General features: G+C 32.9%; 1 protein-coding gene across 1 annotated transcript in view; it reads left to right on the top strand.

Moving 5' to 3' along the window:
* LOC111429352 (uncharacterized) overlaps positions 1 to 21,733 on the top strand; it is a 45,724-nt gene that overhangs the window by 20,521 nt on the left and 3,470 nt on the right. The window contains exons 7-9 of the mRNA XM_071196878.1: positions 5,796 to 5,974; positions 6,035 to 6,212; positions 6,265 to 7,128. Of these exons, the coding sequence (XP_071052979.1) occupies positions 5,796 to 5,974; positions 6,035 to 6,212; positions 6,265 to 7,128 (1,221 nt within the window). The remainder of the gene's footprint in view (positions 1 to 5,795; positions 5,975 to 6,034; positions 6,213 to 6,264; positions 7,129 to 21,733) is intronic.

The raw sequence follows: 21,733 nt of genomic DNA on the forward strand, positions 1-21,733 counted from the left end.
AAATTAGACTGCTTTAAAAATGTCGGCATAAACGTGATTTATTAAAAAAAAGTAGGCTTTGAAAAGATTTTTATAGCAATACGAAGTGTCAAACAATTAAGTTTTGATTTCTCTTTGTTTGTTCATAACGTGTTTCCAAAATCTGTTGTTTGATTAAAATGAATTTTAGTCAAGAAGAACTTATTGATATGGTATATTTCTTGGGTGCGGGAGAGCGAAATCCATTTCTTGCCTCTAGACTTTACGCTCAACAATTTCCAGAGCGTAGGCATCCTAGGGTTGAAGCATTTGAAAACCTTCAAGAAAGGTTTGAAAGAACAGGACACGTCAAATACGAAAAAAAAGATCGCGAGAAACGAACCACTCGGGAAGAGAACGAACTTTCTGTATTATTAAAGGTAGTTGAAAACCCGCACACTAGTACACGCAAAATAAGCAATGAGCTTAACGTCAGCCAAACGTCTGTTTCAAGAATCTTACGAAAATATAAATTTCATCCATACCATATTCAATTAGTACAAGAACTTGATGCAACTGATTTCCAGAAAAGGCTAGAATTTTCGGAATGGGCATTAGAAAAAGTTCAACAAGAGTATAATTTTTTTGATTATCTATTATTCAGCGATGAGGCAACGTTTCACAAAAATGGCTACGTTAACCGCCATAACTTTCATTATTATGATACTATCAATCCTCATTTTATACGACCAGTAGACCACCAACATCGATGGTCTGTAAATGTCTGGGCAGGGATAGTAGGATCTTGTTTGATCGGGCCGTATTTTTTCGAGGGAAACGTTAACGGAGAATCTTATTGGAATTTTTTGGAAAATCACCTGCCAGCACTTTTAGGAGATGTTCCACTAAACGTTCGGTAAAGAATGTGGTTTCAGCACGACGGTGCGCCACCTCACTATAGTAGGATAGTTAGAAGACATTTAGACAGAATTTTTGTTGATCGGTGGGTAGGCAGAGGAGGTCCTGTTAGATGGCCACCACGTTCTCCGGATTTGACAAAATTAGATTTTTTTTTGTGGGGATATGTAAAAAGCTTGGTATATGAAGAACCACCAACGACGAAAGCAAATATGATGAATCGTATTCGCGATGCGTTTGAAACAATAAACGTAAACATGTTGCAGAACGTTAATGTTTCATTTCTTAGACGAATTGAAACTTGTGTTCAACAACAAGGAGGCTATATTGAACATTTACTTTAATTTTGTTTTGTTAATGGTTGTTGCTTAATTCTTCATTGTATTTTTTTTAATATTGTGTATTGCACCTATATCTTTTTCGACATAAACTTACTTATATGTTCAAAAATGTTGTTCCATAGCCTACATTTTGTAAATAAATCACGTTTATACTGACATTTTTAAAACAGTCTAATTTTCTCAAAAAGTACACGTATTAGATATATCATATGCTTAACAAAAATAAAAGAGAATTAATAAGGCTATCCGAAACCTTAGAAAAATACGGGGTGTTCTATTTAAAATAACAAAGTTATGGTTCTCCAAACATTGCATAAATTAATCGCTTTTGCTAAACACCCTGTACAATGATATCCAATAGTATGAACAGTGTTCGAAAGACCCAAGCTTTGTTTATCGACACCCCAAATTGCAATCTTCAATATTCAATATTAATGCAGATAACGAATTTTAAGTGACCACCTGAATTTTCAAACTTTTTCACAAAAAAAATAATAACTTGGCAACCTTGCATTCAAAATTTAAAAACAAGATATGCAGTCGTAGCATTTAAGACAGCAAATCAGAATATGTAAAAAAATACATAGCGTTCCATTTAAAAAAATGAAGTTGAGTATGGTCCTGGAATAGTGAAACACCCTGTATAGCTGAAAATAATTTTAATCGATACAGCTTTGATGGTAATATATGATGGCATAAAAACATTTCTTTTATTTTCAATAGTATAGCCACTATCTTCCGTCCCCGCACTATTGACTCACCCTGTATATATAGGATATGTATTAAATAAACATGTTAGATTGTTCTTAGAATTTTGACATGGAACCTAACCTATCGTCCATTATAATTGTGTTCATTTTACGCCGATTTTGTTTACGCCGGTGTCACTCGGAACGGAACCCCGGCGTAAAACGACGTTTACCTGTAGTTGAACAAGGGCTAAATAATGATGTTAGACTGCAAAGAAATTTTAGAAGAAAAATTTTCCGTGAGTTCTACAGAGACCCACTACCAGGCTATGAAAAATGGCGTGTTACGTTTTGTCGGTGGATTGCTAATGCAACAGCCAACAATCGAGATCAGGACTGCTAATAACAATCGGGATTGTTAACTTTCATAACATACATGTTTGGGCGCATGAAAATTCCCACGCAATTCGGCCACGAAACTTTCAACATGAATTTAGAGTCAACGTCTGGGTAGGTATTTATAATAATCATATTTTCGGGCCTTACTTTTTGCCATCACGACTAAATGCTGCGGCGTTCTTGCAATTTTTGGAAGCCGAACATGCCAATATGTGGGATAATATTGATTTAGATTTAAGAAGAAGCCTGGTTGCAACTTCATGGTTGTCTAGCTCATCATGGTAGGGTAACAAATAGAATAGACAACCATTTTCCTGCAAGATGGATTGGTCGTGGTGGACCAGTTGTATGGCTCCCACGATCTGCAGATCTTAATTCTTTAGTCTTTTTTGTATGGGGATATTTGAAAGGAAAAGTATTATTATAGGATTAGGAATGCTTGTAATGACATAAGGTCGTTCTTAAATACCATTACTCGATCAGTCATTCGTCGATCAGAATTATGTAACCAGCAAAATGATATAAGAGTACCCATTTTGTTTAAACAAGTACAGAGAATAAGAATTTTTTTTTTAAATTTTTTTCTTAAGTATCTGTAAAGAATACGTTTCAGAGCAGCTATCCTCTACCGGCTATAGTAAAACGGACTCCATAATCGTCTTTCTTATGCCAAAAAGCCTCCATATACGAAATTTGAATAGAACCGGTTGAAATAAAAAAATAAATTAATAATTTTATTTGAACACTCTGTATCTCCAAAACAAAGCGTTTGTCGACCTATGTTTATATGAAGGTTTTTTATTAATTTTAAAAGATCTACCGATTGTTAAAGTCCTGTTACAAAAACCTGAAACACCCTGTAAAAATGAAATGGTGTGAGACCGAGTAGGACTTCAAGAGCAGCCGTCGGACAAGATCTCATTGCACCCATTATATTAAGACATGCTAACCGCTGAATTTGTGCCAGCTGTTGTTGTGCTGTCTTATAATTTGTTTTTGGTCACCAAACCAGCGAGGCATAGACGAGCATGGGTCTGTCATTCGTGGTTTGAGATCCCAGTTCCTTCCGAGAAGCCTGCGGCAGATCTGGTTAGCCATAATGGCCTATTATTAAGTACCTAATTACCCTTAGGTATTTAACTTCTGTTTTGAAGTTAATAGTTCTGCTTTCAATGAAGGCTTCTCCCAATTGTAGCTTCCTTCTTCTAGTGAAAGAGACTATTTCGATTTTGTTTGGATTGATGCAGAACCCATTGCTTCTGCACCAAGTGCTGGTGAGTACTAGGGCTTTCTGCATTAGTTAAGTTATGATTGTGTCATATTTACCTCGGATTGTGATTACCAGGTCATCAGCATACCCCTGAATCATGAATCAATTTTTTGTTAAGGTGTTCATCAAGTCATCAATTACCAGGCACCATATGAGAGGTGAGAGCACTCCCCCTTGAGGACATCCTCTTTGCGCCTTAATAGTCAATGACTCGCCTCCCAGACTGGCTGCGATCTGCCAATTTTTCAACATGGCTATACTTGATTTGATTTTCGACGGATGTATATCTTTAACATTTAGAGTATTCTCTATGGATTCATAGGAGGTGTTATCAAAAGCATCCTCTATGTCCATGAAAGCACATAGGGCTATCTCTTTGGTTGCAATTGTCTCCTCTAAAGTTTTTGTCTTTACTACAGTTATTATCCCAGTATCCAGTTTCTATCATGTTTTATCGCCACTAACTTATCTATAATTTTCAATCTATTAACTAAGATTGATCTTCTCCGAATTCCAAAAATGTTATATACAGCGTAGGTCAGATTTTAATTGGGAAACTTTACAAGGGCGTAGCAGTTGTAAAAATAACACAAGTTTTTTATACAGGGTTTCCCAAAAGTAACGGATAAATTCGTTAAAACAATTAAAAACAATTTATGGAAAAATCGCCAAGACTGGTCTAAAGATTTAGATTTTTTGGAATTGTTTGGTATAGAATAGCAGTGGTCCATTTGTATAACGGAATATGACAGAAGACTTTTTTCTGAATTTAGTATAGTCAGTCAAGTTTCATTATGTTCCATTCAATTGAGATAGAAAAATAGTAGCCATGCGTAACCATGGCAACAAACTGCTTCAAATATCAAAAATTTAGCATTGTTTTAATAAAATATCTGAAACAACTGGTTGCCATGGTTACGCATGGCTACTGCTATTTGTCTACTTCAAATGAATGGAAAATCATGAAAGCTTAAGGCAATTTTTCTCTAAAATTTGGTTATATAGCTAATATTAATTTTAGTTGTACCAAATTCAGAAAAAAATCCTCTTTCATATTTCGTAATCAAAATTGGGGATTGCCATTAAATAAAATAGCGATAAAAAATTTAAAACCTTAGAACGAATTTAATTAACGAATTTATCCGTTACTTTTGGGACGCACTGTATAAACATAGGGTCGTAACTCTTTTGTTTTCGAGCTATGAGCGATCAAACTTGAGCCAAAAATTTACATTTTGTTTTTTTTATTTGGGCTACGGAAATGTTTTATCTGGAGACTTTTTAATATTTACGGGTGTCGTTTGGAAATCTCGAAAAGCATTTAGACCCTTTTTAAAGATTGTGAAAATCTTTGAAAATATCTGGTGAGTGTAGGAAAAACATCAATAAGCTTTTGGAGATTTTTTGACATTTCTGAGTGTCGTCTGGGAATCTCCAAAAGTATTCAAAAAGTGATTTGACACATTTTGATAATTTTGGAAACAATGACAAGCTTAGTTTTCTAATTTCCTCTTTTTTAGTTTCTAATTTCCGGTTGTTAAGTACAATTAAGCATTTAGCTGAACGTTTCGTGCATACTGCCTCTATTAGAAATGTTGCATAAAGTCCCAGAAACTTCAAAAACAACGACGATGCACATAATCCGGCATCAATATCCAAAATTATAATGACCATTCAAGTACATATCTGCGTTTCTGGAGTATTGAAAATCTACGTCAAATGCACGAATAGTCATTGCATCTTTTCAATGTGACGTTTTAATCATGTTTTAATGATGTTTTGTCGCAAATTTATGAATTGGGTCTCGAGCATTGTTGATTTCAACAGGATGTAGCTACCGCTCATAAAACTTGAGCCATAGACTCGGGCAACGATGAAACTTTTGAAACACCTTTCCGGTCCCTCTGGCCTTGCGTCAAATCTGGTCAGATCGTGTAATCTGTTTTTGGGGCTTTTTGAAATCTTTCTCCAAATCATGTTCATATAGAATTACTGCGAATTAGTTTTTAATTAAATTTCAATTTATTATTCATTCTTACATATTTCGGTAAATTAAGTTGTACTTAACAATATTAAATTAAAGAACAAGACTTTGTTAGCTCTTTTAGCACAAAATCTTTAAATCCCGCTCTTTATCCCCATCCCTCAACATCCCTTGACTAATCATCTTTCTTCGCCACAACTTTCTACGAATCATCATTAATTGATTTGGTTTTTTAGACTGATCAAATAACATTAATACTTATCGAGTCAGTAATAAAGATGTTAAAAGATGAGCGAAATATGTTTAATGAAGTTAATAGTTCCAAGATAATTCATGAATTGTATGGAATGACGTTGGCGAAGAATCTTAAAATAGGAGCAAGTGCATTGAGAGCTTTATGTGCAGCTACGGAACGGTGATTTTAATTTAATTTTTTCCTAAAAAAATAATGAAATAATTTTAATTGTTTTCAAAGATACTTCCCATTCATTTCTGAAGAACTCCAATCCAAATTATTTCCCATTATGTATAATAAGAATTGTGTTCTTGCTAAAGAAGCGGGGAAATTCTTTATGCTTTCTCAGAGAAAAATCAACGCTGATGTTAAAGGAATATTAATAGATATGGTAAATTATCGCATTTGTTTACCAATGGTAAGTGTTTAATGAACTGATTAATTCAAAACTATTTGAAATATTATTTTAGTATAAAAATGTGCCTGAAGATTTTGTTGAATCGATAATCGATGAGGCACACGAACTTTCCGATTTTACAATGATAACTGAAATGTCATTGAGAAATGATCTAGATTTAGATTTTAATCAAGAAGTTGTTTTATTGGAAATTTTTGCCCATGCGGTTATCATTAAAATGACTGGAACATCATTAAAACCAAGAGTTGATTCCAAAGAAATCTCTTATAACCCCGAAGAGGTGGTTGAAATCCTTAATCAAATACTACCTTCTTTACACAGGTTATTCCAAAAATATTCCACCGAAACACAATGTTTAAATAATCTATTATTGATAATGAACAAAATACCACTCAACGACGTAAACTTAACCCAATTTCACGATAAATTGTACCAAATAATTAAACTGTACCCAAAATTATTTGAACACACAAATGATAAAATTTTATTGTTATCGATAAGCGAAAATTTGCGTCACTTTTCATCGGAATCAAGTCCAATTCATACATTATCTTCAGCTACAGTTCAATGCATAACTGAGAAAGTTTTAGCCGAATATGAGTCCGACTTCCATAGTACATGGAACGATAACGTTCAATACCACATTAGCGGCGTTTTAGCGAAATTAGCGGCTTTAAGAAAATTCCATCCTCCCATGGAAAATGAAATTTTTACGCCATTAAGACAGTTGAATGAGTGTAATGAAAAAGTGGTTGTTAACGAGTTGGAATACGAGGCTTACTTTTTGTGTCAAAAAGTTAATAAATATTTGCAAAATGAGTTAGGAATGTCGTCAATACACGAAATGTATGATAGTTTTTGCGATGGACTATGCCAAATTTTGACAACGTTGAAATCGATGGAATCATTTACAATCGTAAATATAAAAGATTTTTGATACTGTTGTGAGATGTACTCATTTTGTTAATTTAAGTATTGTGTACAGGGTGTCCAAATTTCGATGGGTTTGCAGGATATCTCAGTTATTATGAAAGATAGAAAGTTGCGGTTTTCGCGAACCTGAGCTACTTCTTTGTGAAACTTATAATGCCTCAAACCAAATTTTCATAGACCTCTTCGTTTTTGATATACAGGGAGTATTTCAAAATTTACGATTTTCAGACACCCCCCGGATCTCGGCTATCCGGAAACTTAGTAAAAAAGTAAAAACGGGTTCTAATAGATTTTTTACGGAGAATCCAATGGTGCACGTAGAATTTTTCTAGTCATCACGGTTTTTGAGTTATAAACACAACTTAGGTTTTTTTAAATGGAACCAGCTATATTTTATTTTTTTATTGAACTGGATTTTTTTCAAGCTTTTCAATGATATATAATATTCTATACTTACCTTTATAATTAACCTCGAAATTGAATAAAATACATTATTTTATAAGTAGGCAATGATAAATAGACTGCCTAGCCTGACGTCACAGAGATGGGCGGAGCTTATATCGACTCCAAACAATTTCGTTGCTAACCACAGTTGCTAATGATAAACCGTAATAAAAATGTCATTTGAAATGTCATAAAAAGTCACTTAGTTTATTTTATTTTAACACTAGCAACACACTTAGCTATGAAAATGTTTGGAGTCGATATAAGCTCCGCCCATCTCTGTTACGTCAAGGCTTAGGTTGTCTATTAAGTGATCGTGTTGCTAGGATACCGGAATAAAGAAAGTAAATATAGTTAATTACTGTCAAACTTAATTTTGAATTTTGTGCTAACAATAAGTCGTGTGTTACTTAATTACCTTTAATTAACTTAACTTAATTATCTTTTTCTTGAAATGGAGCGCTATGAAAATTATGAAAAATATGACATGCTAGCATTTTACATTCATGCAAATGAAAATGTTAATCAAGCTGCTGAATTATACATAAATAGGTAGAATGCAACATTTATCAGCAATAACATTTTATTAGCAGATTGTTTCACTTCAGATATCCAGAAAGAGCGCAACCAAATTCAAAAATTTTTTTGCGAATAAAGCGTAATTTGATCAATTATGGAAGTTTTTTGATGCCCAGGCCAAAAAAATATAATAAAGAAAATCGGAATAACAATGAAATTACCGTGTTAGGATGTGTGGAAGCCGCGTCTAAAACATCATGTAGGGAAATTGAATGTCAAGTTGGAATTAAAAAATCGACAGCCTGTGCGATTCTAAAAAAGTATAAATATAAACCCTACAAAGAACAAATAGTTCACCACTTACACCCGGGAGATGCTGAACGACGTTTGGAATTCTGTAACTGGTATTTGAACCATGCACAAAATAATATTGAATTTAGTTCCTCTATTATATGGTCTGATGAGGCATATTTTACCAGCACAGGAATCTATAATCGTCATAATAACAGGCATTGGCATCAAGAAAACCAACATATTATAATTGAGCGGGAGCGTCAAGGAAAATTTGGTTTTAGCGTGGCATGTTTTATTATTGGGCCACGAATTGTTTACAAAATATTTGAAGGAAACCTTTGCGCTAATCGCTATTTGGCCCTCTTGCAAGAGGCTTTGCCAGAGATTTTGGATGATATTCCTCTTATTCGGCTAAATAATATTTATTTTCAGCAGGACGGAGCTCCCGCTCATAATGCGTAAGTAGTGAGTCGCAATCTAACTGCAGAATTTCCTGGTAGGTGGATAGGCACACATGGTCCAACGCGATGGCTAGCAAGATCGCCTGATTTATCTATTTTGGACTTCTTTTTATGGGGATATATCAAGAATCGGGTATATAGTACCCAGAATCGAACAAAATTGGAATTGAAAATTGCTGTAACTGATGCTTTTTCACATTTACAGCAACATCCCATAATCTAAATATTCTAAATACAATTAAACGCATTACTAAACTTTGTGAACAATGTGTGCATCAAAATGGTAACAACTTTGAACAATTTTTGTAACTTGAAGCCATATTTGCATAATGTTTAGTTTTTAATAATTTTTCGTTTTTAGCAAACAAAATTTAACAGATACATTTTTTTAATAAGTCAATAATTAATATTATAGTATTTTCAAAATTCTTTGTTTATTCTGGTATCCTAGCAACGCGATCACTTAATCTATCATAGCCTACTTATAAAATAATGTGGTTTTTTTAATTTCGAGGTTAATTATAAAGGTAAGTATAGAGTATTATATATCATTGAAAAGCTTGAAAAAATTCTAGTTTAATAAAAAAATAAAATATAGGTGGTTCCATTTAAAAAAACCTAAGTTGTGTTTATAACTCAAAAACCGTGATGTCTAGAAAAATTCTACGTGCATCATTGGATTCTACGTGAAAAAATCTATTAGAACCCGTTTTTACTTTTTTACTAAGTTTCCGGAGAGCCGAGATACGGGGGGTGTCTGAAAATCGTAAATTTTGAAATACTCCCTGTATATCAAAAACGAAGAGGTCTATGAAAATTTGGTTTACGGCATTGTAAGTTTTACAAAAAAGTAGCTCAGGTTCGCGAAAACCGCAACTTTCTATCTTTCATAATAACTGAGATACCCTGCAAACCCATCGAAATTTGGACACCCTGTACAGGGTCTGTCACGACGAACTGAGTCTATATATATATATATATATGACAAACTACTGGCACTATTTTTGTGGAAATTTGCATACAGGGTTTACCCGAAGTGCTCGTTTCAGCAAAAATATTTTCAATTTTCTCCAACTTCCGGTTATATCGGAAATTTATTTCGTTATTTTAAATGGAATATACCAATTTTTCCATCATATGTTTACAGTGCACCATTTTTTAATTATTTCAGTTTTTTCGAAAATTTTGGCAGATGCAATCCTTCACGATAAAAATAATTTTTCGAAATTACACTCGAGCCCGGCCAAACATTCTCATAGTTTGCACAGAGAGGATCCATAGCTTACATAAACGTTTTTTAAAAAATTGTACAGCTGGTCACAAATTTGCGCCGCATTTCGTTATCTCGAAAAGTCGAAATCTTCATTTTTTACATGGCAACCCCAATTTGTAGAGCTTTGTCATTACATCTTTATACCTAAAATGTACGGTTTTCGTAGAAACTTCAAAAAAAATGAAATTTTCTTGATTATTTGTAAATTTAAAATTATCAGTTGGCTTTGGTTTGAAGCAACCAAACCGAAGAAACAAAAACTATCGTATAAGTACGAAGGCTTTCACGGCCGGTGTTAATTAAACTAAAACTAGTACTAACACTGAAGTCACTTCGAACTTGTTTCTGAAGAAGGTTGCAACATGGCATCCGAAACGTCCAACTTTTTTCAAAAAACGCACGGCTTAACCCGAAAGTTTCTAGTTGTAGGTCTAGTGTTAGTTCTAGTGATAGTGCTAGTGTTAGTTCTAGTTTTAGTTTAAAAAACTATCGTATTAAAACTAATAATTTGACGTTTACGTAGCAAAAGTATTAATCATGTTCCGTTTAGGATTAAGTGATTGTAGAACCTATGGCCAATTTGTTAGAAAGCACAAAAGATTTAAACCAATCGTAGATAACGACAAAAATGAAATTACAGTTTTGGGGTACTTCAGAGTGTATCCGTTATTACTAGGGCCCGGAACTTTTGTAACGGTACGATACGATTTACCCCCTCCACTTGTTCTCCTAGAAAATGAGTCGGTGGCGTCAAGTCAACACACCTGATCGGTTGTTATTGACGACCGACAATCGGTTTTTTGTTGCGCATCAATGTCAACATTGTCAACTGTCAGTACGATTTCACTGTTGTTCAAATGTGCAGTATTCTACGCTTTTCATCCGCATAATTTCGTCAAATTTGCTATTTATCTTTCTTTAGTTACCTTTAATTGGAATTTGGAGTTCTGTTTGAGTTCGTATTATAGTTTTTTTTTAAGAATTGTTTTTAGTTTCCCTTTGTGGTAAAATTATTGTTGTTCGGATTTGAAAATTGTTCAACAAATTTTCGAAAACAATATACCTTTAACTCTTAAGGAAAAATATGGTTCAATAGCTACAAATTGCGATGTTGAAAGATCATTTTCTAGGTACAAACACATTTTAACGTCAACTAGAACGTCATTTACAGATGAAAATTTAGGGATGGTTGTTTCAATATACGTTAACAGCAATATTTTTATATCCGTATCCGATTTGTGATTGATATTACAAATCGGATCCTGTTTGTTTGAATTAAAGTTATAAAATATATATTTTTTTAATATTTTCAAATCGTACTGACAGTTGACACTGACGTGTAATAAACCGATTGTCGGTCGTCAACAACAACCGATGAGGTGAGTTGACTTGGCGCCACCGACTTATTTTCTAGGAGAACAAGTGGAGGGGGTAAATCGTATCATTTCGTTACAAAAGTTCCATGCCCTAGTTATTACAGTGAAATTCCCCTAACTCGAGCTTCTATATCTCGAATTATCCTCTAACTAACAAGCAGACAACGCAGTTGACTCTTCACCAATTTTGATGAATTTTTTTGTGGTGAATCTATGTTGAATATGTATCAGCTTTACCAGAGCTTTTGATCCAATGGCCCTTCTAAGAGGCGTAATTTATTTTTAAAGTTTAAGGTCTTTGAAAATTAAGTTTATATGCCGCAAAGAAATGAAAATGGTGGATGAGTGCTGGGCTCTCATTCAGGAGTCCTAGGTTCGAGACTCGAAAGAACGTTTTTTTTTTTTTTAACTTATTTTGCAATTGTAATTGTATGTTTTTATAGTGTATATATTTTTTTGTTGGTCAATAATAAAATGCAAAGTTGTAGTTTATATTAATAATATATAAAGATAATGTTTATTGATCGAAAAAAAAGTAATACAAAAACAAAATAAAACGTAATTTTAATTATTGTAAAGTAAAACAGATCGATCGAAAAATTAAAAATATTATATTTTATTTCCTAATTTATTAAACAAAACTGGCAGTATCATAGACATGGATATTTGCGTAAATTGTATGTTTCTTACATACACCACATGTTGCAAATCTGCACGTGTGCAATCATTTATTTCTTTCGGAATAAAAGATGAAAACTCGCACTGCTGTTTTTTTGTAAGAAATGCATATACGTAGAAAACACGTTTTATTATTTTATTCATTTTCGATAGTTTTATTTTGAAAACGTTTTGTTAGCTGTTATATAGCATCGTTCGCAAAAATTTCGTAAGATTTGTCGAAAATGGCATCAAAATCAGTGAAAAAACAGCCATCAACAAGTGTTAAGCATGAAGAGACGGTGGGTGAAGAAAAATATACTTTTATGCAATCCTACGAACAACAAGATATTACAGATGGTTTGCAAGTGTGTTTTCAAATTTTGAAAAAATTGCAAATTGTAAAAGAACCGGCAAGTGAATTAGTGTCACATAAGGCATCCATTTTAGGGGAAAAATTTGCAAAAGTTATAATAAAGACTTTGAAAAAATGTGACTTTGCAGAAGAAGAGGAATTATTTCTGCCTCAAGAAGAAATACCAGAGGTAGATGTGATAGAAGAATCGCAAGGTAGTACTTCGGCTACTTCGCAAAGTAGTGCAGAAGAAAGTGGAGAAGAATTTGATCCAACGCAAACATCGAAAAAAGTGAAATGTGATTATATATCACTTGACACAAAAATTAAAATTTTAAATATGGTAAGAGACCATCCAAAGTGGAGTATGCAAACAATTCAAAAAAATGGAGGGAGTGTGCTTAAAAACAAAAGCGATTTAAAAAAATGGCAAGAACAGATCGAGCAAGGTGGCGGAATAAAAGAAAAATTTTATATGATTAATAAATGGACATACGACCGTTTTGTAGAAACTCGGAATTTAATGCGACCGGTAACAACAAGAATGTTACAGCAATGGGCATCACAAGCTGCTGTACAGTTCCAAGGACCACAGTTTGCCTTTACAGCATCGCCTACTTGGGTAACAAAATTTAACGCATTACATCGTATACGCCAACGAAAAGTGACACGTTATTTAAAATCAACTAACGCATTGGACTTATCGGCGATACTGAAAGAAGCTGAAAAATTTCAGAAGCGCATAGCGAAAGGAATTGCAAATTTCCAGCTTGATTATGTTATTAACACCGATCAAACAGGTTGTGAATATCGTGTTGACGTACGTAGAACATTAGCCTCGAAAGGACAAAAAATTGTGGATGTTTTTCTAGGTGACTTTGATAAAGTCACACACAGTTACACAGCACGTTAACTGCATCTGGAAAACTTCTTCCGAAAGTATTTTTATGTATGCAAGAACCAAAAGGGATATTTGGTCCTCGTGTTTCCGTCACTATCGAAGAACTAACGGAAAATTACGGTAATGTTTTTGTTACTGCTTCAAAATCCGGAAAATTAACAAGAGAACATTTCAATAGTTTTGTTAAAAACATTATTGTAGAATACTGTCAGCAGGATAAGTTTCTTCTTATTCTAGATTCGTGGGGAGGTCAGACAGATACAGCATATTTTAATAGTATTTTTACTGATGATGACGTAAATTGCACTTCAACTATTGAAATTATTCCTCCCCACTGCACCCCTTATTGTCACCCTTGTGATGTGTATTTTTTCCGACAGGTAAAGAATTTTATTAAAAAAATGCAAAATTCTGTAGAAGTATTGCAAAAGCGTGTGCATTTATTAGATGTGCTGTATGTAAGAAACATCTATGTCTTTCTTGCTTTTATATTATATATCATCCCACTTATTGCTCACCGTAAAGTCTATTAATTTATACCAAATAAATTTCATTATAGGGAGTAGTTATTATCTACATTTCGAGTTTTGTTTAATAAATTAGGAGATAAAATATAATATTTTTTTTATCATAATATTTTTAATTTTTTGATCGATCTGTTTTACTTTACAATAATTAAAATCACGTTTTATTTTGTTTTTGTATTACTTTTTTTTCGATCAATAAACATTATCTTTATATATTATTAACACTATGCCGTCCGGCGACACCACAGTGGTGTCGCGCGAAAAATATCACTCAACGGCCGGCGTCACCACATTGGTGTCGCCCGCTTACGTATGGATCTACTATCCGCGCAAAAAGTCAAGGCCCCTCACTTTAGAGATCGATATCTTCGCAACCGATCGATGAAAAAAATTGCGACAAAGTTTGTTGTAATCACTGAACATTTCTACGTAACATATGTTAATTTGAAAATGTTCGGATCCGCGGTTTTCTTTTTATCGCGAGTTAAATGAAAAAAGTACCCGATTTTTGAGTGTGCCGGCAACTTTGTCAACTTTGCGATTTTTTTTCTCGAAAACTATTTGACGAAAAAATTTGAAATTTGAACTGGTGGTAAACCGATGTGTTCTTAATGTGGGGCATATTTTATTTTTTCAATATTCCATATAGTTTCGCGGAAAATCGCGGTTTAGTAGGATGCGGTTATTTCGGAAACGACCTGGCGGATTTCAACGCCGTTTTTACCAAAATATGTCAAATCATGTCAGTTGTCGAATTCCGTTATCAGTTTTTCAAAATCAGGGCCCCCTATTTTGTTAAGGATGATTTAATGGAATTACAAATTAAAGAGAAACAGAAGTAAGCCATGCGGGGAGGGGTGGGGTTCCGGCCAATCGGAACAGAGTTGAAGAGATGTTGCTGGCTTGCGCTTCGGACGGGCCGTGGCGAATAATATTTAAAATTTTAGATAAAATTATTTTATTTCAAATTCAATAAGTATGTTTCATTTTTGTATACAAGACATGAATAATGCATATAAATTTAAACAATAGCTTGGGCACTATTTTCTTCAAAAATTTTTTTTTTGTTTTTACATAATATATCACTTATACATGGACAATTACTACAATTGTGTAGAACTTGCGGAGAATTTACTTACAAAGAAAATTCGAGTCTGTGGAACGATGCGACAACATAGAGGATTTCCAGAAAAATTAAACTTCGTAAACGAAGAAGGCCGTGTTTGTTCCAAAAACAAAAAAAGAAAGACAACGAATTTAATGTGCAAGTCTTGTGGAGTTGCGTTACATCTCGGGGATCGTTTTGCTTCATATCATCAAAAAGAGAAATACTAAGTAGGTACCAAAGAAAATATAAATCAAGAAACATATATGCCAAAATACGTATTTATTTGTTGTGTGGTTTACGTATTAGTTTATTGTTTATTGTTATTCTTACTATTGTTTTGTTGTATTTATTTTGTGGTATCAATAATAGTATATTGTTTTATATGGAAGAGAAGCAGTGCTTTTTATGGCGTGGTCTGTCGCTTAGCGACGAACGCAGTGAGTCGCTAATGACAGATGAGCCGTTAAAATTGTGGCGTGTCCGACAGTTTGCCGGACGAACGAAGTGAGTCCGGCAATGACGGACCAGCCACAAACGAATCTGCTTCTCTTCCGAATAAAACATAGTATTTTTTCTTCAAACGTTGCAAATAATTGCAATATAAATTTTAATAAATTTAATAAAATGACAATTAACTTATTATGTATTAATGAGAAATCGAAGGACGTCATGACAAAATAACGTTAGCAACGACGACGTAAATTTGACAACCAATAAAAAAAAGTAAACAGTTTTGCGCGAATTTTAACTTTTAACTGTTAGTTAAATTTATTTTGTACAAAATGTCGTCCGAAATTAACGATATCGCGAAGAAGGTAATAGAAAATAGTTTATTACCTTCGAAATCTACTAAAATATATAATGGTGCGTACAATAAATTTCTTACATGGTGTAATAAAAAAAATATAAAAGACTATTCGGAAAATTATTTGTTTTGTTCTTTAATTTATTTAGTTTTTTTATGTGATATTAATTTGAGATGAAAATAAGAAAGCAAACAATTAAAAGGTTAGTTTCATTTTTTATTAATTTTTAAAATCTTTACTTAGCGTCCGTGAAGCAAAAAAATATCTTTTCCAATACGGCGCTAAAGTGACATGTGCTTCAGCGCTATGGCGCTAAAGTGAAATTTACTTTAGCGCCATAACGCTGAAGTACTTTTTTGCTATGTTGATCTTACCAACCGTCGTTATGCAACAATGACTTACTTCTACCGCGAGTAAACACGACAACAAAGTTGTCATTTAATGACGTTTGAAGAAAAAAGTACATTATTATTATTATTATATAAAACATACAAATTTTACATTTATTTACATTTATTCGAAATTTCGTGAAAATAGCTAGACAGGATTGAAAATCAGGAGAACTAGCAATAAGATTAATATAACATAATAAAAATAAAATAATAATAATAATTATTAATATTCTTGATATATGTTGAAAAACAAAATAAAAAATTTTGAAGAAAATAGTGCCACGCTATTTTGTTTAAATTTATATGCATTATTCATGTCTTATATACAAAAATGAAACATACTTATTGAATTTGAAATGAAATAATTTTATCTAAAATTTTAAATATGATTCTCCACGGTCCGTCCGAAGCGCACGCCAGCAATATCTCTTCAACTCTGTTCCGATTGGCCGGAACCCCCATGGCATATTTCTGTTTCTCTTTAATTTGTAATTCCATTAAATCGCCCTTAAAAAATTAGGGAGCCCTAATTTTGAAAAACTGATAACGGAATTCGACAACCGACATGATTTAACATATTTTGGTAAAAACCGCGTTGAAATCCGCCAGGTCGTTTCCGAAATAACCGCATCCTACTAAACCGCGATTTTCTGCGAAACTATATGGAATATCGAAAAAATAAGATATGCACCACATTAAGAACACATCGGTTTACCACCAGTTCAAATTTCAAATTTTTTCGTCAAATAGTTTTCGAGAAAAAAAATCGCAAAGTTGACAAAGTTGCCGGCACACTCAAAAATCGGGTACTTTTTTCATTTAACTCGCGATAAAAAGAAAACCGCGGATCCGAAAATTTTCAAATTAATATAGGTTACGTAGGAATGTTCAGTGATTACAACAAACTTTGTCGCAATTTTTTTCATCGATCGGTTGCGAAGATATCGATCTCTAAAGTGAGGGGACTTGACTTTTTGCACGGATAAGTAATCTGAATATTCTGCCGGCGCCGAGCGAATAAATTTTTGCGAAACGTGCGGACGGCAAAGTGTTAATATAAACTACAACTTTGCATTTTATTATTGACTTACAAAAAAACATTACACTATAAAAATATACAATTACAATTGCAAAATAAGTTAAAGAAAAAAGGAACGTTCGTTCAACTCTCGAACCTAGTACTTCTGAATGAGAGCCCAGCACTCATCCACCGCGCTATGTGCTGTTATCTGCAGGCGATTTTTCCTTGCGGCATATAAAGTTAATTTTCAAAGGTCTTAAACTTTAAAAATAAATTACGCCTTTTAGAAGGGCCATTGGATCAAAAGCTCTGGTAAAACTGATACATATTCAACATAGATTCACAACAAAAAAATTCATCAAAATTGCTGAAGAGTCAACTGCGTTGTCTCCTTGTAAGTCGAATAATTTTCGTAAGCTCAAGTGTTTGACTAGGTTTCAAATGTGTTTTTAGCTCTCTAACAATAAGTTGAATTTCACCAACTCGAATTTCTTTGTACCTCGAACTGAACTACTATGGAATTTCTTCAACTTTTACTTCTACAGGGTGTTCCGGTGACTCGGGGCATAAAATTAACCTCAAACAAATTACATTCTTTTATTCAACTGAAATAAATTAACACTGGATTTAACTACATCTGCACGTAGAAATTTATGCAAATTATGGTTATTAGTTCAGTTCGTTTTTCAAATGTCATCGCCAACTCAGATCTTGCGGAATATTTTTCCTTTTTTTGTTTGTTACGATTGAAATCAAAGCTTAACATTTTCGCGTATAACTTGAAAACGGTCAATGTTATCAAAATTTTCAAAGAGTGATAAAAGTTTCTAAAATAAATTTTCTATTAAATAGTACAAAAATAAATGTAGGGTTACGAGCGAACAAAAAAGTTCTGAGCAAATAAAATTTAGGGACATCCTGTATAGCATAGTTGCCGCCGCCCGGTCAAAGTCAAAATTGGTTCAATGGTTTTGCTTGATATTTGTTTACTCTGTACCAAATTTCAACGCTTTACCATAAATGGTATTGAAAATATTTAGAAAAATGTGTTAAAATTTCGCAACTTTGATGGCCCACATCTTGGCCATTTGAAGACTTTTATAATAATTTTTTTTTCACGATCATCATAATTTTTGCTCTAGTATATAAGGTTCATTTTATGCCCCGAGTCACCGGAACACCTTGTATAAGTCGAATTTAATAATATATAAATGCTTTATTCCAACAGATTTCCACCCAATTACAGAAATACAAAAAGAGAAAAAATACAAATGTAGTAATATACAAAAAATAATAGATTTAGATTTTCTTTTCGATTTTTCTCCATCGTTTTTCCGAACTTATCCAAGCCGTTTTTCTTTGCTTGCAGCACTGTTAACTTGGCATATTTGCATTGCTGTCTATAGTTATTAAGATTACTTGTTGTTGGGATTCTAATATATATTTTTCACAGCTTTTCTTCTTAGATACTTTTGATTTAACTTCGGCGTTCCACCAGTGGGTCCTTCTTAAAAAGTGTCTCTCAGTAGTTACCCCACAACTACTTTTTGCTGCCTTTATCAAAACAGATTTTAAATGTAGCCACATTTTATCGATATTTACAGTGGGAAGGTAATGGGAGTCGTTTAGTTCTGCTTCGACCATGTTGGAATATGTTAACTTCACATCTTTTTCTCTGAGGTTATGGAGCTTTATTTTATATATAGGTGATTTTACTTTGTTTTGCTGCTACATTAGTATCTTTGGTTGCAATCTTTATTTCAGTCTCTAGTAGGTAGTGATCGGTATTCAATAGACAACCTAAGCCTTGACGTTATAGAGATGGGCGGAACTTATACCGAGTCCAAATATTTTCGTTGCTAACTGTGTTGCTAACGATAAATCACCATAAATATGTAATTTTTGATTAGTGTTAAAATAAAATAAACTAATTGATGTCATTTCAAATGACATTTTTTGGCGATTTATCGTTAACAATTGTGGTTAGCAACGAAATTGTTTGGAGTCAGTATAAGCTCCGCCCATCTCTATGACGTCAGACTTAGGCAGTCTATTCAACCGCGTTTTACTCTTGTATTTAAAATACTGTTTTTGTAAGTTTTCTACACGATGACATAATCTATGATGGAAGATTAATTTCTTGTTTTGCATTGTCTAAAGCAGCCGTAGTTTACCGTTTTTATTAAGCTTGTTCTCACCATATCACAGTGTTAGGAAGTTATCAATATCTGGCCAAAAATCTAATTACAACTGAATAAAGTTGAAAATGTTTAATACCATTATGATATCTCCTTAATGGTTAGCTAGGATTTATTTCATCTATAAACAGTGCTTAAAACAAAATTTAGGATTTTGAAACGAATATTTGAAAATAAAAGCGAAACAAAGGTTTTGTTGTGGGTTGGGTTGGATGTTTAAGCTAATGTAATTCCGAAAACATACTTATATACTATAATATATACAGGATGTCTCACGTAACTGGTTCGTTAAAACTTTTTAAGGTTCCACTATTCATAGAGGTTTGAAATTTTGATAGCATAGGTTGTTCATTCGGGACTTTCGATCTAAAACATTTTCAAGATGGCTGCCACTTCCGGTCTGCCGGAAGTAGACCATAACTTCGTTATTTTAAATGGAATGCTACCGTTTTTATCACACTTTTTAATTGTACATAAAAAAATATGTTGGCTATTAAAAAACAATTAAAGACAATTAAAAGGTGCAATAAAAACTGTTCCATTTTGTTCCAGCATTCCATTTAAAATAACGAGGTTATGGTCTAGTTCCGGTAGATCGGAACTGGCAGCTATCTTGAAAATATTTTAGATCGAAAGTTCCGAATGAACAACCCATGCTACCAAAATTTGAAAACTGTACAAATAGTGGACCCTAAAAAAGTTTTAACGAACCGGTTACGTGAGATATCCTGTATATACTGTGTACATAAAGTATGAAATCAATTCGATACAAATTTGAGGATATTCTTTCAGAAAAAATTCTTGAATATCTATGTTATGTTTTTTAACGCGCATTTTTTGAGATAAAATTGAAATGTACAGGGGTCCCAAAATTGAGATACCATATATTGACATTTTAAAATAGGAACCCCCATTTTTTTTTGCACTTATGGATGTCTTCGAAAGAATAGCAGTTAAAAAATACTGTTACTATTTTATTTGCAGTAATAGAGTAAACTACGCTATTCTCTGTTTCTGTGTTCATTTGTGACAAATGTTTAATAATGTAATGATAACCATAAATTATGTTTTAACCCATAAGCAAATTTAGTACTTTAACATACTATTTTCTTCGTCCTCACTGTGTTTTATAAATTCAGTATTAGTTGCAATTGACGATAAAAAATTATTTCTTTCTTCATCATTTTCAAAGCAGAGAAGGCTAAGTTCTTCAGAAAAATCTGTATTATTCCTTGATTTCTTCTTGAATACCCATATGAAATGATGTTATAATTGGGTCTGAAGATATTAATTATTTTTCATTTTAATTTTATTTAAAATGTCTCTATTGTTGTGTATTCTTGACATTTTTCTGGAAAAGTTCTCTCTATAACTTCTAAGGTCTTTATCCCGAGTTTCTTCCGCATCTTCTGAAAGCAGGCCAATCTGGATACTTAATGATTTTATTATTAAATGGCCATGCACAAGAATTTTATGCACTGCATACATAGAATTATTTTTAAATGCAGTAATGTTCATTTCTTGATAATAATTTTTGTGAAATAGGCATCTGGTTTGGCATTTTAACGCGTCATTGTTTATCCTCTTTATTACCGTGTGATAGGAATTTTTTAACTAAAAAAATACTTCGGACTTGTTTGGGAAGAAGGTTACAACATGATATCTGAATTGTGACTCATTTTTAAAGTTAGTACTAATGTGATTAGAATTAATTATATGATTAAAGAGGATTTATATTCTTTGATGATTATAAAATTTAAATACATGAAGATTCCTCTTGATTTTTTATTTATTCACTGTCATTACATTTAACGTTTCGAACTGTTTTGAACAGTTCATCATCAGAAACCGCTCTAAAAATTTATTAAAATCAACGTCGACAAAATTATCTACATAATGGAAATCGTTAAAACAAATCGAACGTGCATGGGTATACATTATTTTATTACAAAAAAAAAAGGGGGGGGGACATAAATAAAACAAAAAAAGTACCTTTATCGAGAATCCTTATTAATTAATTTATCAATTTCGTCGTTAAATTGTGTATTTTCCATGATCTCAAATTTCTATATTATTATATTTTCAAAATACAACGTAATTCAACGTGCTCGTGTGGACCTAACGACTTTAAGAAGGAAAACCTCGTGACGGAAACCAGTTTTTAATTTAACAATGTGCTCTACGGAAATCGATACAATTCGATTCAAATTACAAATTTAAATTTACTAATATCCATAATTATCAACAAAATATAAA

This window comes from Onthophagus taurus, chromosome 6 (genome assembly GCF_036711975.1).
Source record: "Onthophagus taurus isolate NC chromosome 6, IU_Otau_3.0, whole genome shotgun sequence".
Lineage (NCBI taxonomy): Eukaryota > Metazoa > Arthropoda > Insecta > Coleoptera > Scarabaeidae > Onthophagus > Onthophagus taurus.